This window comes from Schistocerca gregaria, chromosome 8 (genome assembly GCF_023897955.1).
Source record: "Schistocerca gregaria isolate iqSchGreg1 chromosome 8, iqSchGreg1.2, whole genome shotgun sequence".
Lineage (NCBI taxonomy): Eukaryota > Metazoa > Arthropoda > Insecta > Orthoptera > Acrididae > Schistocerca > Schistocerca gregaria.
Genome location: NC_064927.1, coordinates 146,466,372 through 146,485,420, shown reverse-complemented (window position 1 = coordinate 146,485,420; position 19,049 = coordinate 146,466,372). Strand labels below are relative to the sequence as shown.

At 40.5% G+C, this 19,049-nt stretch overlaps 1 protein-coding gene across 3 annotated transcripts in view; it reads left to right on the top strand.

The window, feature by feature from the left end:
* LOC126283955 (protein still life, isoform SIF type 1) overlaps window positions 1–19,049 on the top strand; it is a 1,235,171-nt gene that overhangs the window by 1,130,325 nt on the left and 85,797 nt on the right. For all 3 annotated transcript variants that reach the window (XM_049982390.1, XM_049982392.1, XM_049982391.1), the window contains 3 exons: window positions 3,367–3,553; window positions 14,512–14,778; window positions 17,691–17,800. In XM_049982390.1, coding sequence (XP_049838347.1) covers window positions 3,367–3,553; window positions 14,512–14,778; window positions 17,691–17,800 — 564 coding nt within the window. The remainder of the gene's footprint in view (window positions 1–3,366; window positions 3,554–14,511; window positions 14,779–17,690; window positions 17,801–19,049) is intronic.

The window sequence follows — 19,049 nt, the reverse complement described above, 5'->3', positions numbered from 1 at the left end:
TCCATTTCTCTCTTCCGTCCCTCCCTCTCTCTCTTCATCTCCACCTACCTCTCTTATTTGCCCTTCCCTGTCAGCATTCCCCCTTTCTTCTCTGTACCTCTCCAGGCGGGGACTACTCAAGGGGACGTCGTTATCAGGAGAAAGAAAACTGGCGTTCTACGGATCGGAGCGTGGAATGTCAGATCCCTTAATCGGACAGGTAGGTTAGAAAATTTTAAAAGGGAAATGGATAGGTTAATGTTAGATATAGTGGGAATTAGTGAAGTTCTGTGGCAGGAGGAACAAGACTTTTGGTCAGGTGAATACAGGGTGATAAATACAAAATCAAATAGGGGTAATGCAGGAGTAGGTTTAATAATGAATAAAAAAAGTAAGAGTACGAGTAAGCTACTACAAACAGCATAGTGAACGTATTATTGTGGCCAAGATAGACACGAAGCCCACACCTACTACAGTAGTACAAGTTTATATGCCAACCAGCTCTGCAGATGACGAAGATATGGATGAAATGTATGATGAAATAAAAGAAATTATTCAGGCAGTGACGGGAGATGAAAATTTAATAGTCACGGGTGACTGGAATTCATCAGTAGGAAAAGGAAGAGAAGGAAACATAGTAGGTGAATATGGATTTGGGGTAAGAAATGAAAGAGGAAGCCGCATGGTAGAATTTTGCACAGAGCACAAATTAATCATAGCTAACACTTGGTTCAACAATCATAAAAGAAGGTTGTGTATATGGAGGAATCCTGGAGATACTAAAAGGTATCAGATAGATTATATAATGGTAAGACAGAGATTTAGGAACCAGGTTTTAAATTGTAAGGCATTTCCAGGGGCAGATGTGGACTCTGACCACAATCTATTGGTTATGACCTATAGATTAAAACTGAAGAAACTGCAAAAAGGTGGGAATTTAAGGAGATGGGACCTGGATAAACTGAAAGAACCAGAGGTTGTACAGAGTTTCAGGGAGAGCATAAGGGAACAATTGACAGGAATGGGGGAAAGAAATACAGTAGAAGAAGAATGAGTAGCTTTGTGGGATGAAATAGTGAAGGCAGCAGAGGATCAAATAGGTAAAAAGACGAGGGCTAGTAGAAATCCTTGGGTAACAGAAGAAATATTGAATTTAATTGATGAAAGGAGAAAAAATAAAAATGCAGTAAATAAAGCAGTCAAAAAGGAACACAAACGTCTCAAAAATAAGATGGACAGGAAGTGCAAAATGGCTAAACAGGGATGGCTAGAGGACAAACGTAAGGATGTAGAGGCTTATCTCACTAGGTGTAAGATAGATACTGCCTACAGGAAAATTAAAGAGACCTTTGGAGAAATGAGAACCACTTGCATGCATATCAAGAGCTTTGATGGGAACCCAATTCTAAGCAAAGAAGGGAAAGCAGAAAGGTGGAAGGAGTAAATAGAGGATCTATACAAGCGCGATGTACTTGAGGACAATAGTATGAAAATGTAAGAGGATGTAGATGAAGATGAAATGGGAGATATGATACTGCGTGAAGAGTTTGACTGAGCACTGAAGGACCTGAGTCGAAACAAGGCCCCCTGAGTAGACAACATTCCATTAGAACTACTGGCAGCCTTGGGAGAGCCAGTCCTGACAAAACTCTACCATCTGGTGAGCAAGATGTATGAGACAGGTGAAATACCCTCAGACTTCAAGAAGAATATAATAATTCCAATCCCAAAGAAAGCAGGTGTTGACAGATGTGAAAATTACTGAACTATCAGTTTAATAAGTCACAGCTGCAAAATACTAACGCTAATTCTGTACAGATGAATGGAAAAACTGATAGAAGCTGATCTCAGGGAAGATCAGTTTTGATTCTGTAGAAATCTTGGAACAAGTGAGGCAATACTGACCCTGCGACCTACATTTAAAGCATTTGTGGACTTAGAGAAAGCTTTTGACAATGTTGACTGGAATACTCTCTTTCAAATTCTAAAGGTGGCAGTGGTAAAATACAAGGAGCGAAAGGCTATTTACAATTTGTACAGAAACCAGATTGCAGTTATAAGAGTCGAGGGACATGAAAGGGAAGCACTTGTTGGGAAAGGAGTAAGGCAGGGTTAAAGCCTCTCCCCGATGTTAATCAATCTTTATATTGAACAAGCAATAAAGTAAACAAAAGAAAAGTTCGGAGTAGGTATTAAAATCCATGGAGAAGAAATAAAAACTTTGAGGTTCGCCGATGACATTGTAATTTTGTCAGAGACAGCATAGGACTTGGAAGAGCAGTTGAACGGAATAGATAGCGTTTTGAAAGGAGGGTATAAAATGAACATCAAGAAAAGCAAAACAAGGATAATGGAATGTAGTCAAATTAAGTCGGGTGATACTGAGGGAATTAGATTAGGAAATGAGACACTTAAAGTAGTAAAGGAGTTTTGCTGTTTGGGGATCAAAATAACTGATGATAGTCGAAGTAGACAGGATATAAAATGTAGACTGGCAATGGGAAGGAATGTGTTTCTTAAGAAGAGAAATTTGTTAACATCTATTATAGATTTAAATGTCAGGAAGTCGTTTCTGAAAGTATTTGTATGGAGTGTAGCCATGTATGAAAGTGAAATGTGGACAATAAATTGTTTAGACAAAAAGAGAATAGAAGCTTTTGAAATGTGGTGCTAGAGAAGAATGCTGAAGATTCGGTGGGTAGATCACATAACTAATGAGGAGGTATGGAATAGAATTGGGGAGAAGAGGAGCTTGTGGCACAACTTGACTAGAAGAACGGATCGTTTGGTAGGACATGTTCTGAGACATCGAGGGATCACCAATTTAGTATTGGAGGGCAGCGTGGAGGGTAAAAATCGTAGAGGGAGACCAAGAGATGAATACACTAAGCAGATTCAGAAGGATGTAGGCTGCAGTAGGTACTGCGAGATGAAGAAGCTTGCACAGGATAGAATAGCATGGAGAGCTGCATCTAACCAGTCTCAGGCCTAAAGACCACGACAATAACACCTCTCATATCCTCTATCCTCTGAATTCCTTTTATCTTGTTGTGAAGCCACTGAGTCGTCTCTCAAAAGGCTTGCTGCACACCATTCCTCCTACTCCGTCATTGTCTCATTTGTCCTTCTCAACCTCCTCCCCATCTCCATCTGCCAAGGCAACTGCTCTCAATAATCAATAATCAACAGTTTTGCAGTAGCTACATTTGTGTTTCTATTGTTCTTTGTGTGTGTGTGTGTGTGTGTGTGTGTGTGTGTGTGTGTGTGTGTGTGTGTGTGTGTGTGTGTGTGTCCTCAGGTTCTACTAATATTTTGATTTTACGAGTTGGAAATTGTGAAACTAATGAAAAAAGTATATATTTCTTTCTTTTATAACTCAATTTACAGCTCCACACGCACGAGATAGTGGAGGTTTGTGCAAAGATACTGTATCAGGTAGAGCTTCAGCGTACCACTCTCGAACAGATGTGGGGATTCTCAGTGGAAGCAGAACTGATCGAGAACGCCGATCGCCAAGACGAACTGTGCTGTTATGTGAGCAGAGTGGAGGACAAGAGTGTTGCTATGCAGAATGGTAACTATAAGCCACTTTTTCTTTAAGCAAAATAGTATATTTCTCAGCTTGCTAGTAAGTGTTCAAGGATGTAACATAGTAAGTCTATAGTGTTTTCAGAAAATATGTAGACAAAATTAATTACCTGGAAATGTCAGACATTGATTTTAATTATACTGGTAACACCTTCTTTGTAGTTAGAATAATTAGATGCAGCTATAAAAGATCAATAACCCCTTGTAGACATCGTAGAAATAGTAGTTGAAATATAGTGTTCAGGTTAGCATGATATTTGTTTTGCACATACAGAATAGTTGATCTTTCAGCATACATTTAATGAAATTCAATCACATGCTCTGATTCAGTATATTCAACAGGTATTAGTAATAAGAAGAAGTGAGATGATATTCCTTGTTCTCTCTAGCATGGTGTTTGAATTCATTGTTCTTCCTCCTTTAGATGTTTAGTAGCCAAATGTCAAGGGTTAACCATAACTCCACTGACAAAACTTTAGAACACACAACTTTATAATGTGGACAGCCACAGCCACTAAAATTCATGGTAAATTGAACTTGATGAAACCTTAAACAGCTGTTAATTTATGATTTAATCATCTGACCAATTTATCTGCATTAAAGCATCATCTTCACGCGATAACACGCCCAACATTCGTGGTCACAGAAACCATCCCATGGATAGGGCAAGTAGTTAACAAATAATAACAGGCAAAGCATTGGGGCAAATAGTGCAGGGGATGAGGCACCTGTAGTCGGTTGTTGTTGAGGGTAAAGCACTGGAAGCAATCAGCTGTATACAACCTGATGGGGATCACCTTCTGACCAGAGACGCTGGTGTACAGTGGAAGAACACAACTGGCCTATTCAGTACATAGCTTACTGCCTCCAGTGCTTTAGCCTCAAAACAACCAACTACAGGGTTTTATATTATGTATACTGCCTTCTACTATCAGATATGTTCATTTTTTACTAGTTTACTGTGCCTGTTGTGTGATAAAGCATACTACCACTGCATATCATCATCATGTCAACTAAAACTTTGGGACATGTTTCATAATGAATGTCAAGTGATACTAATATGCAGGTACACACTCAAGGACTAAGTTTTCTGTAAAAATGAATGTATCTTTTGCTTTGATAAAGTGTTTATACTAAATTTTAGGCACTCTCAACAATCCAGCACTTCCACTAATCCGACACCCATATGTGCAAGGAATGGCTGGTTTAGCAAGAGTCTAGAGTACGTCTCCTCTTCATGGGGTTGGATTCTGTGACTATTAACATTGTGGGCATCTATCTGTTTGCAGATTTACTCAATTTCAGTACAGGGATATTTTCTGAGAATTGTGTTGTAAGGGACTTATGGCCGCCTGTGACTTTATGCAGAATAATTGCATTTTGTTTGATTTCTTACCCATGTCTACTTATTATCCATAATGCCCTGATAACATATGCACAACAATGCAAATGTTAAAAGTATATGCCATGTGTCTTGTTTGGAAACAAACTTGTTCCATTCACATACAGTACTAGCTGTTGACAACAATTATGTCCAATTTACTCTTTGCTTTTGTGGTATGTTCACAATGGTACTCAGCAGTATGGACAGGTTAGGGTTAAAGCAATGGCCAGTAGCACCTCATGTGTGATTTCACTGAATGCAGTAGAAGAGTAGCATAATGACACCATGATGACCTGTTTTTGGAGCAGCGGAAACCATGTCACAGTACTTTTGGATCTGTAGATTACTCTGTGTTTAGTGCTGTACATTATAGTTATTGCATATTACAGACTTTTTCATTGTTGTGAAGAAGTTTTGACAAGGTAATTTGGATAACGAACTGGAAAAGTGTTATAACATTAATACTCTGTAATGAGCCACTGGAGGCCATGAGTTCCTCATACTAAAAAACTCAGAAAATGTCCCTGAACATTCCCAAAGTCTTGTCAGCAGAGTTCCAATTCACCCTGTTTATGGAAAAACTTCTTCTCTAAAGAAAATTGACTGTCTTAGACTATATACAATATGATGAAAAAGGGTAGTCACCTTAAAGTCGTAGGGAGCAATTGGACAAGATGAATATTCTTCACAAATTCAGCTACAAATAGATGCTACAGAAATTTAAGGAAAAGTGCTCAGGACTAACTACTATTAGGGTACGATTGTATGCATACAAGAGTTATGTATGTTTTTATTCACAGTAGCACATCATAGGGTATCAGGAAAATTAGCAGAGCAGTTTGAGTCTTAAACAATTAATGAACAAAACATCTAATTTCCACAACAGCAAATTACTTTGTATACATTGCTATTTATTGTGAGCACAAGCTTTAACTTAGCAAAATGTAAGGGATCTAGCAGCGTTATTGTATGTGTATTACCCACAGTTCCCCCACCATGTAAGAACTTCAGAAAGCCAAAATTCTGAAAAAATGAATTTTGTAACACATACCAGCTGGAAGTGTGCCTTCCTTTGCTCTAATTAAATGGAAACATTTTGTTTTTAGTCATATTAGATATATAGAATAATTTGATATCACAAAGATATTGCCAATCCACTGATCAGTTGCATCCTGGATGGTAGATATTTCCTATGATATACTGCTCAAAAGAATTAGGGAAATATGAATTTAAGTGTCTGCTATACTTCACTGAACAATAACTGAGGACTGGTATGTTACCAAATTATACCTTTAAACAGTGGAAAATCCAGGATGGAATGTAACAACATTATGAAAATGAAAGTTGCCACTCAGCATATAACGGAGATGCTGAGTCGCAGATAGGCACCAGTCTGATGCTACAGCTCGCAGTGTGGCCTCAGGCGCCTGAGACTGCAATCATGTGTGGGTGAGTGGCATGTGCGTGAATGAGTGTGTGTGTGTGTGTGTGTGTGTGTGTGTGTGTGTGTGTGTGTGATCAATTTTTTTATATAGACCTTACTGGCCGAAAGCTATATTTTTATCATGCCTATCTGCAACTCAGCTTCTCCGTTATATGGTTAATGGCAACTTTCCTGTTCATGATATTGTCAAATTACACCTTTATCTTTCACAAATTAAATACACAGCAAAACCTCATTGCATCCTCAATTGTTAACATAAAAAGAACTAAAATGTTGATCAGATGTCAAAAACAAAGTGGAAGCAATCATTCATTCTGCCATCGTGGGTGCTATTCATTGGACTTTGAGAGCTTCAATAATGTGTGTGCCCTCCATGAATATTTATCAGGGCTTGGCACCTATATTGCATCCTCTAAGTCTATGGAGGTCACCCTGTGGTATCCACTCCCATTCTTCAACGAGAGCTCATGAGAGTTCTTGGAGAGTGTGCATTGAAAGAGAACAGCCATGAACACATCTGTAAAATTTAAAATTTTCCCAGTGAATCAACTGTTCAAAGAGATTTATGGATTGTAGCCAGTCGTTGTAAACATAAATTCCACAATATTTTGGCTGAACAACTGCCAGCCATCTTCAGCTGAACCGAACAAGGACTGACAAGACAATCTCAACTTCTCAACTCCATCTTATATAGTGCGCTGATGGTACTGCCGCACATGCATTGAAGTCATGGAGATAGAAGGACCACACTGCCCAGCAGCAGCACCTTCACTGGTGGAACTGCAAGACTTAGCTACCATCAGTATAGTCACTGGCCAGAACTATCAAAGTCTTTTGACGTCTTCATCTCAAGCAAATTTCTGAGATGATGGGATTCCACACATTATTCAGTGATTACCAACTGAATAACACGTGGAATCCCATCATCTCCAAAATTTGCTTGAGATGAAGATGCCACAAGACTTGATAGTGCAGCCAGCGACTATACTGTTACCAGCTGAACAACGTGTGGAATCCCACATCTCCGAAATTTGCTCGAGATGAAGATGCCAGAAGACTTTGAAAGCTGCAGCCAGCGACAATACCGACGGCAGCTGAGTCTTGCAGTTCCACCAGCAAGAGCACTGCCGCTGGGTGGTGTGGTCCTTCTGACTCCACGACTTCAAAACATGCGCAGAGTACCATCAGTGCACTGTATAAGGCAGAGTGGAGAATGTCTTTGTCAGTCCTTGTTCAGATCACCTGAAGATGGTTGACAGTTGTCCAGCCAAAATATCGTGGAATGAAGTTTACGACAACCGGCTGCAATCCCGAAATCACTTTGAACATGAACACATCTGTCAAGCACGTCCCACATATGTTTTGAAAAAAGCTGCTGCCGCTGCAGTTATATTGTATAGCTGCTATTAATCTGCTATTGGTGGTTAGTGTTTATGTACATCTATAAATACTGAGTCATACTTACAGTACTGAATCTAGATGTTCAGATAATTGCTAGGAATAGTGGCTAATGAGGCATGTTCTTAATTTTCTTTTGGATTCATAGGGACTGTCAGTTTCTTGCTTTAAGTTAGATGGAGGCTTGTTGAATATCTTCTCTCCAGAGTACACAACTCCATTCTGAACCATAGATGAGGTGGCAAAGTCTACATGGAAATAGCTTTAATGCCTTTTATTGTAATTGTGTACGTCATAGATGATCTTAATCTGATCAGCAACAAATAATGTTAAGTAGTGAATGTATTAGAAAGTGAGTACAAGAATCCTAAGATGTTTCCTGCAAGCTGTACAATTATCTACTTTAGATGTTAATCTCACTGGTCACTTCTGCTGAATGAACCCTTTATCTCCATGGAGATGTTTGTTGTAAGGGCTTTAGGCTATGCTAAAGATCCTGTGGTCAGCAGGAAAGAACTAACAGTCAATCTGAACACAGTTTATTACAAATAAAGAAAAAACGCCTTCTTGGCATACACTTCAGTTTTAAATGCAGAACCAAAAAAAAAAAAAAACGTCTGTGGTAGCAAAACAAATAAGCAAACAAGATGATGGAAGAAAACACTGACCAAAACTACTCTACAAAATACAACATGCTACTACAAGACAATGGTGAGTGAATACAAGACTAAGTCCAGCGTAAGTACTGGCCGTAGCTGTTCCTAGCAGTTGGTAAACACTGACAGTCTGACAGTCTAGGCATGCTTATAAAGCCAGGTTGGCAGAGTACTACAGCAGTCATACGAGTTCCGATTGGTGGAACTTTGTCACATGTTGTCTGGCGAAGTAATTCCGTGTTTATTTGGAAAGTCAGTTACTGTTTCTGTCCGCTGGCGATGTTTCTACCCGTGCATATCAACCCATCTTGCGTGTCAATTTTGCGGGCCCTCTAATAATAAGGGGCCGCTACAGCATTTCTCCCCCTGGGAAAATAGATACACAGCACCACAAACGTCCATAGGAGTATGGGCATCCTAGTTGATGTCCACGGGTTTATGGCTAGCAGTGGTGGAAAATGGTGATGCAGCATGGGCAGCTGGTGGTGGATACAGCGGCTAAGGTGGAGGTGGAAGCAAAGGTTCTGCCACAGAGTGGTCGGCAGTAGGCATTGGCAGCTCCCCCAGGGCTTCATGGTCCACCAGACAGGTGCAAAGCTGGTTGAGGTGCCAGCGTTTGGTGGCACCGTCAGCCCATCAAAGAGATTCCATTACCCAAACACAGAATTCGGTGATGTTGGCAGGCACCCAGCACACCCATGGATAAGAGAAGGTCCGCCCCCAGACCTCTTGACTGAGGCAAAAGGAGTGGATCGGCATGTGGGCAGCACGGTGAGAAGGAACCAGAAACCAGGACAGATATGGGGGAGCAGAATGATCGACTGTGAAGTGTCTCAGCTAGACTTTTAATGACATGGGGGGGGGGGGGGGGGCAGTGTGGTATGTAGCCAAGAAAAGAAGCACGGCCTCCTCCAGCGGGTAATGGCTCAGCAGCTTATTGAACTGGGTCTTGAATATCCACACAAAACATTCTGCCTGGTCATTTGATGCAGAATGAAATGGGGCAGTATGGACAAGGGAAATTCTATTGGCAGTACAGAAGTCCTTAAACTTGGTTGAAGTAAACTGCGGACCATTTCTGTAACAGTTGTTTTGGGGAATTCGTCAACAGCAAAGAGGTGCTGGAGAATTTTGATACTCTCAGCAGAAGTGGGTTCATCACATGGGAGACGTACGGGTATCCCAACCCAGAGTCAATCAGGATGAGCCACTGGGAACCATGAAAGGGTCCTGTGAAATCCAAATGAAGACATTCCCATGGAGCAGCAGCATCTGGCCACGAAAAATACTGGTGCGGGGGTGCGTCTGACATGTTTGGCACATGTTGCAGGCTGACACTTGGTAGACAATGTATTTATTGATACCGTGCCAATAAATGAGTCAGCGGGCCAGCTGTTTGGTGAGGATGATGTCCCAATGGCCAGTGTGAAGAAGGTCAAGGAGTCGGAGGTGCAATGCAGCCACAGAACATCAGAATCGCTATGCAAAAGGATAACTCCAATGCAGAAAAAGAGCCTTTTCCAATGATCTCAAAAGTGCTGGACCTCTGCATTGTCTGATCCTGAGTGGTGACCCAACAGCCTGCATCGGCATCCAACAGAAGTGCGTCCAGAGCTGCGTCCATGCCTGGGTCCACATGGAAACAAACCAAGGGGGAAGCATCTAACTCACGATCCACTACGGCAGGCAGCTGGGACAGAAAATCGGTGTTTGCATGCCATTCAGAGGTACGGTAGACAATATCAAAGTCAAACATCACCAGGAAGAGTGCCCAATGCTGGAGACGGCGTGCCGTCTGGGTGGGCACTTCAGCACCCAGGTGCAACAAAAAAACCAAAGTTTTGTGACTGGTCTGCAGTATGAAATGATGACCATACATGGAATTGTAGAACTTTGTCAGGGCAAAAACCAGCAGCAAAGCTTCCTTTTCAATTTGACTATATTTGGCTTGATCATCGGTCAATTTTTTGGATGCAGAAACCACTGGCCTCTCAACACTGTCAACCACTTGTGAGAGGACCACACCCAGGCCATAGTCTGAGTCAACGGTGGTGATGACGAGGACAGAGAAGGATCATAAGCAGCCAGATAAGGGGGCAAGAGAGAGCTGACTTGAGATGTATGAAAACCAGCTCATACACCGTGTCCCAAACCCAATTCGCACCCATGTGCAATAAATCGGTCAGGGGTGCGAAAATCTTGGTGGCATGGGGTATAAAACGCTGATGATGTTTGGTTTGTGGGACACTCAACTGTGCGGTTATCAGTGCCTGTGCAAATTCCCAACCTCTGCTCAGTCCACTCTCAACACTTTCATTAATGATGATGAAATGATGAGAACAACACAAACACCCAGTCATCTCAAACCAGGTGAAGATCCCTGCCCCTGCCGGTAATCGAACCCAGACCTCTGTATTTGGGAAGTGAGGAGGCGACTGTAAGACTATGAGCCGTGGAATTAAATGCTGATAATAGTTGATTTGACCGAGGATGCGCTGTAGTTGATTTACAGTGGTGGGAGGAGGTTGGTCTTGAATCACCTCAATATACTCCTCAGAGGCGTGTAGGCCATGGGCATCAATCATGAACCTGAGATAGCTGACCTCTCATGCATAGAAGTCATACTTTTCTTTCCGGCAACGCAGTTTAGCCTCAGCCAAAATCTGAAACAGCCGGTATAGCTTGTCCACATGGTCCACTGCTGATGAGCCACTGACGACATTGTCCAGATAATTGGCCACCCCGGGTACCTGGCTTACGAGGCATTCCAAATAACATTGGAAAATGGCAGGGGCACTGGCAATGCGAAACAGGAGGCAGTTGTACAGGAAAAGGTCACATGAGGTTTTGATGACTAGGATCTGCTGTGATTTCTGGTCCAAAGACAGCTGCAAATAAGCATTGCACAAATCAATTTTGGTGAAAACTGTTGAGCCCACAAGATGTGTGAGGATGTCATCCACCAATGGGACAGATAGACATTGATGATGGACTGAGAATTGACCATGACCTTAAGATCACCACAGATGTGTAAAGCACCGTTCAGCTTCTCGACTATCACGATAGGCGCCGCCCAACAACTATGTGCGACGGGAAAAAGGATGCCTTCATCCTGTAAGCGGTGAAGTTCCACCTGGATCCTGTCTCAGAGAGCAAAGGGGACTGGGCAGGCCTTAGAAAAATGAGGAACAGCAGAGGGAAGAAGCTGAACATGCATAGTGAAACCCTTGCATTTTCTGAGCAATGGCGCGAGGAGAGTATCCAATGAGGGAATTGACACCGCTTGTTCTGCATCCTGCACTGATAAACCCAGGGGACAAAAAATTTGTTGCACCAGGGGATCCAACCACTAAAAACTGAGCTGTGAAGGAACAACCATTGTAAGAGATTAGTGTGGAAAAAACGCCATCGGCAGATATAGAGTGATTACTGAAACTGTGCAAGGTGCAAGTGTATGGGGATAAAGCCGGCGAACTCAAATGTTGGTATGTGGCACCATCCACAATAGAGACGGACGATGTTGTATCAATTTGGAAGACCACTGGAATATGCATGACCTCCGAGGTAATGAGAAAACAGGCACCTGACTGGGGAATGATGGAGAATACTTGGCTGTCAATGGAATGCAAGGCTTCCAAGTCCTGAGGTGATCATTTGCGATGAGCCTGTGAGTCCACAGGAAGCGTAGCATCAGCGTGATGTTTTTGTGAAATCTGGCACACCACAGTGCTACGGCCTGTTCGGCTGTAAGCCATGCGTCTTACTCATCAGTGGAGGTTCTCCGACCATTGGTGGGTCCGTAAACAGTCTGGACAGGATGGAAGCTGGGTGGAAGACTTCCTGTCAAGGCTCCCACTCAGTGCTAAGCAACTGGTGAGCTGTGAAAACAGCTGGACCAAGACATGGTGGTTGTAGCCTGTGAGACTGTTCAAATGCATGAGTGATCAGCAGACAGATGTCAAGAGATAGGTGCATGAAAAACCAGCATACTGCAAATCAACGAAGAGACATAAGGCTGCTTGCAGGCGATGTCAGTGCACCGAAATTTACAATCGCGGGAGAGATCCTGGAACTTTATAATCTATTCAAGATAAGTCTCACATGCAGACTTTTGACAAGAAAAGAAAGTCTGACTGATGGAGGTGACATGTATTTGTGCATCAAAGTACTGAAAAAGGCAGCCCTTAATGTAAGTAAATGAGGGGTCTCGAGGGGGACTGCTCAGGATTAAATTGTTGAATTAAACGATAGACCTGTGGACCAACTGTCGCTAAAACAAAGCCTGACTTTGATTTTTGTCATGGATCCCATGTCCCAGTAAATGTTGCTCCAACTTTTCAACATAATTTTCCATGGTTCAACAGACCTATTGAAGGCCAGAAACGTCAGTAGAGCCACATGAAAAGTGTTCTATTTACCTGCGATGGAATCGACACTATGGATTGCTTCTTGCAATGCTGGTGAGTGAAAGTGAATGTCCAAATGCGTGCATATTGCCTGAATGTCCTGTAGAGTTTCCACCAAGGACTGAGGAAGCTCCTCAGAGGAGGCCATTCTGTTCTAAAATGAAAGTTGTATCCTTGTCACCAATAACTGTAGTGTCCTGCAGTCAGCATGAAAGAACTAACAGTCAGTTTGGATGCATTTTATTGCAATTAAAGAAAAATGCCTTCTTGGCATACACTAAGTTTTAAATGCAGAACAAAAAAAAAGAGGATAATTCTGTGATAGTAAAACAGACAAGGAAACAAGACAATGGAAGAAATGCTGACCAAAACTACTCCACAAAATACAATGTGCTACTGCAAGACTGCTTATAAAGCCAGGTCAGTGGAGTGCTACAGTTGCCATATGAGTTCTGACTGGTGGAACACTGTCACATGTTGTCTGGTGAAGTAATTCTGTGTTTGTTTGGAAAGTCTTTTTCTGTTTCTGTCCACTGGTGATGTTTTCTCCACCCTGCAGGAAGGGGGTTAGCAATTTATCTTGTGTGTCAGTTCTGCAGCCCTCTAACAATAAGGGGCTGCTACAACACATTCATTCATTCAGTTTCATTCACATATAATTCTCTGTAAATCATCATGAAGGAGAGCATTCAGTTGTGTGGAGGGAGTCAAGTCTTATACGCTCTCAGGAGTGTGGAGGGAGTGAAGTTGTATTTTAATAGATCGAAGAAATCTCTTCCGCCTATTTCTGTAAAGTATGCCAACAACAAACAATTGAAAATCTGGAATAGAGAAACAGCAATGTGAATGAAGACAGATTGCAGCTCACCACATATAGTAAATGTTGAACAGCAGACAGACACATTTAAAAGTTAACTAAGTTAAGAGATGAAGACCTTTGTCAGGCTTAAAAAAGCGTTCACTCACAACTGAAACGTGCATGACCACTGTCATTTCCAGGTGCCAACGCCCCATTGGAGTCGCAGACTCAGTACCCATAGACAACAATGACCATGTGTGTGTGTGTGTGTGTGTGTGTGTGTGTGTGTGTGTGTGTGTGTGCGTGTGTGTGTGTGTCTAGCCCTGACAAAGGGCTTTGTCTGATAGCTTAGTCTACTTTGAAACGTGCCTCACTGAATATCTCTTTTATGTGGTGAGCAACAATCTAAGCTAACTGTTATGACTAACAGTATTCTGCTCCAATTATAATTACAGCAGTTGGTCTTAAGACTGCTTTATATATGCTTTGGGTGTTTGTATACTGATAAAGTAATCTATCTAATATAAAAATTAGAGTCACATTAGCCAAAATTTGTCTGGCAATAACTAAAACAATAGAAGTTTCCTAAAAGCACAGCATTAACTTAAGATATTTATCAATATAATAGTCCTTTTTCAGTGGATGTTGATCACATGACACTGTCTCACACAAGTACATTGTCAAATTATTGGTTATAAGTTTATTCTTGGAACAGTTTGTAATTTAGAAAATAATGCACACCAGTAAAACTTGCATGTAATCTAGCATTCCATTAAATCCATCGATGCTGTACAGTTCACACTATACAAACCAGTAAATGTAGTAAATAAATTTCTATATAATAACTTTTTGTACAGGAATAATCAAGGGCGACGAGATCATGGTAATAAATGGTGCTATAGTGAGCGACTTGGACATGATGTATCTCGAGAGTGTTCTCCAAGAAGAACTCGCCCTGTGCATGATGATGAGGTCATCACGGACAGAGCCGCCAGATCTTGTGGGTATTATGCGTGCGACGGACGACATCATCGAGAGCCTCGTCTGCCCACCTCCCCCTTCAGATCCCCCTATCATCAGCGAAGAGATGATATCAGGGCTCATTGTTCCTGCACCCGGGTGGAGTGAGTATTCCTTTTAAACATGATTACATCCAGAAAATCAGTAGGTTGTTTCATTTGTTTCATTTGAACTGTACCGCTTTCTTTCAAGTTTTTCATCTAGGGAAGTAATAGATTGTTGAATTTGAATGGCAGCACTTTATTTTGAGATCTTCTCTTTGCTTAGTTCTGGTGCCCACAATGTCAGTTACTGTTCATGGTAGGAACAGTGTCAAAGAATTCAATTAAAATCTCATAACGCCAAAATTTGCTTGAAAACATGTTATTTATTTAAGTTTTAATAAAATACTCATTATAGAGGCCCAGATAAAATGGGGAATTACACTGACCAAAAGACAAAAAAGGAATTGAAGCTCTAAAGCTCTAAAACAAATGGTTATGGGGCACTCCATCTGAAGACAAAAAATAACCTATTAAAATGACCAGATGGGCAAGATAACCACAGAGCTAAATAACAACACTTCCCACAAATATTTATTATCTTCCCACATTCATTAAAGTCATTTTGAGCTGAAAATGGTGTGTGATTTTTCCATATAATTAGTTTGCCACATACCTTTCTCTTCATTGGATGATATGGAGGCACTGCTGGTTTGAAAGCTTTAAATCCTTATCCTTCATAGATGCTGCCACCTGTCTCTATGGTAACTACATTATTTTACGTCCAATAGTTAAGTTCATTTTGAAACATTTTTCTTCTGTGTAAAGAAATGACTCAAGAAATAGTTTGTGACTGAATATTTTCTGACTTTTGTTTATGCTCTGATACCTACAAATATTGCTTAAAATACCATATGCAACAGTTGCATCTTGGATGTGTTAATATTGGGCAGTGGTTAGATAAATTATTTTCTGTTAATATCAAAATGAAGAAAATCTTACACGAAAATGGAATGTGTGTAATGTGCAGAATGATTATAATTAAAGGTCCAGTTTCAAAATGCTGGGAAAAAAAGAATTGGTGCTCAGAATAATGAATTGGATATTACCAAACAAGGAGCAAACATTATGGAAAAAAGTTAATGAAAATTTCCCCACGAGATGGAACTGTAAGCATCATAACTTAAATGGGCCTGGCTGCAAATGACAGATGAATCACACATTGCATCAGCTGTTCTGTCCAATGTGCCAGACCGCATAAGTTTAGCATTCAACAATTGTGGTATGACAGCAAGGTCATACCATATCAGATTGGAAAAATTCATTTTTAATTGTCCTGAGACCAAAAACTGCATAAAAGGCAACTATGATGTCAGCTTTTAATTGTCCTGAGGTCAAAAACCTCATAAAAAGCAGCAAGGAAATCAATTTTTAACTGCCCTAAAACCAAGAACTGCATAAGTAGCAACAATAAAATCTGTTTCAATTGTCATGAGACCAGAGAAAAACATGTTCAGAATGCTGTTCATCATTTTCTGCCGTAAGTTTAAATCAAGAAACAGCATGTTACATGACAGATCTAGTGTCTCAAGTGTCACATCAAGAATGTGTTGCACAATGTGTGCCTTCATTGCAGCTGTGTTTGTAATTGGGGCACTGAATACAGCACCTTCCAGATAACTCTACCTGCCAGAAGTCACATAGGATCCTTGGTAATCCTAGTATTTCCAAAATACCTCTGCAGCAGCTTTTCACTGACACTGTAATGTGCGGTGGAGTGCCATGTTATAGTATAACTTTGATGTGTAAGCATTGATTGATGCATGTACATGCCAAATTTATATTGTCATATATGTCATTATAACTATACTGAGTCTACTTGACTACCTGTAATGTACTGATGATAGCTGCACTGTTAGCTGAAATCTGGATTTGCAGTAACATACAGATGATATTACGATGGATGCCAACCATCCTTCTGTCGTGGATGACATCACAGTCTTGGGATACAATTATTCTCATGGAATAAAACCTGGTGGGTAGTTTCATATGGATAGCAATGCAAGATGTTTTGTAGAATTTTATGCACCGTGCTCACAGGCATATCCAAAGTTCGGGCAATTCCCTGTGCACTGCCTATTTGCACAGCACTGCTTGACCCCTCCTGCAGTGCTGGGGCCACATCTTCTACTGACGTCACATCAGTCGTTTCCTCCTTCTGCCACATTACATTTCAAAAAAACATGTCTTTTTGAATTTTATAATCATTTTCTCCAGACTCTTGGTGGACATTTTACCAACACTGTTTTTCATACTCTTGAGTACCCAAAACTTCTGCAGAGCTGTTGACACAGTCACCACTCTTGTAGAAGAACTTTGCCAGTAGCATGTAATCTTTCATTAATACATTCATGGTGAGTGTCTCAGGTGCAAAATGAGGAACAGTCTTTCATTTTGCATATTCTGCTGAATACAGTGCCATCTAGTGCCAAAATTTTCATTAAATTCTGTTTCCATAATATTTTCATCTTCTTTGATAGTATTCTGTTCAAATATAATTACAGAATTTTGGAACTGGAACTTTAATTATAATCACCTTGCATTTCACCATGGCATCATCTTAAGTCCTCTTACTGTCTGACTGCTGGAAATTGCTATTAAATTTTGGCCCTGAACAACATTATGAGACAAGAAGCTCAGATAATACTCATCATTTTGCTTGATTTCTTGGTTTTGTATCCTTTACATGACAGAACATTGGCGAACCTTTCAAATCCTGTGAAACTTGTTCTTTCTTATACAGTTTACAAACAGCATATTTTCTATTTCATTTTCTTGTGTATTCTTCAAATTACATTCACAGTGCTATCTGTAAGTCAAAATGGGCTTTTAATATTAATTTTAAATAATATTATTTAATACTTTCCATAGTTTCTGCCAATATTGTAGAATTTTGTTATCCTAAATCATTGACTACCAAATGAAACACAAAATGGAGGTTTTAGTATTTCAAAAAACAAATTTAAATGTTCCAGGCAAGGAGCTTTACTCTCCCGAGGCGGAGAGCTCTCCTGCTCCTTCTAGTGAAGCTGGCGGAAAAACTACTTCCCGGACGAACTCATTCGAAATAGAAAATCTACTGAAGGTATAAAAAACACAGAATTTTTCATAAGAAAATAAGATAAGTGCCAGTGTTGATAGTAAATGCGAATGCCAGTAAAGGAGAAATACCTGTGCATTACACTGAGTGTGTAACTCAGAAAATTTCAACTTGGATACTGCATTATGTGACTTACAATTTCAAATTGCCTGTGATGTACTCGAATGCTACATGCCATTTGGTTGTAATATATAATTTACTAGCATGGATGTAATGGTGGTAAATTACTCAGTCCAGATTTTAATTTAGGTAGTGATTTTTATATGCATTTGTATTACATTGCGAGAGGCCACTGCAGCCAGGGGAGAAATTTTCATTTCCTTGAGACAAGTGGTGGGAATTTAGTGAATTATTGCAATAGATACATCCAGTTTGAGCACAGGTGAAGGACATCCCCTTTGTATCATTAGTGTCTGGAATGTACTTTCTATAATAAAAGTATGGTTTGGTCCTTGTGAAATTTTTGAGTTTTCAGAGAACACTCTTATTAAGAGTTTTTGTGCTAAATTAAATCTTAGAAAGTTTTCTGAGGTTTAGATATGAAGTAATAGTATGAGAAGTGCTACAGGGAAGCAGTGCCGAATAAGGACAAAAGGGGGAAACCATCAGAAATGCACATGATGGGTACAAGAGTTGACCAATCTGTAGCCACAATACTGTTTGCTGAGAGGCATAGTGTTTAATAAATTTTCTGTAGTCACTCAGGGATTTGGCGGAAAGATATGGAGTGTATAAAGTAAGTTTATTTATCATGTCAGATGTATAATCTGTTTCAGTAGTTGCACGTACTGTGTTCTATGGGGACTGGCAGAGCTACATTTCAAGTGCAAGGAGTTGGCATGATACACTGTTATGTTTTCTTTCACAGATCACTACTAGTGAAGTGAAGATTGGAGAGGCTTGTCCTTAATATGCAGTCTCTCTCTCTCTCTCTCTCTCTCTCTCTCTCTCTCTCTCTCTCAGCATGAAGAAAAGCCTGGTAGGTTCTCTGTGGCTCTTTTCATGTTTAACTTCACAAAATCTGTTTCAATTTTTTTAAACACTCACACTGACTTCCGAAAAGTGTGTGGTCCCAAAAAAACCAGAAGGTGCTCCTACTCATAATCTTGGTTCAGTGAGGAGTAACTATTTTATTTTTACTAGACCTTTTCCTGCCAGTACCTATAAAACCGTATGAAGTTAATTTCTACACCTTGCCTCATGTCCTGCTCTCCAACTCTAAAAAGAGCCCTTG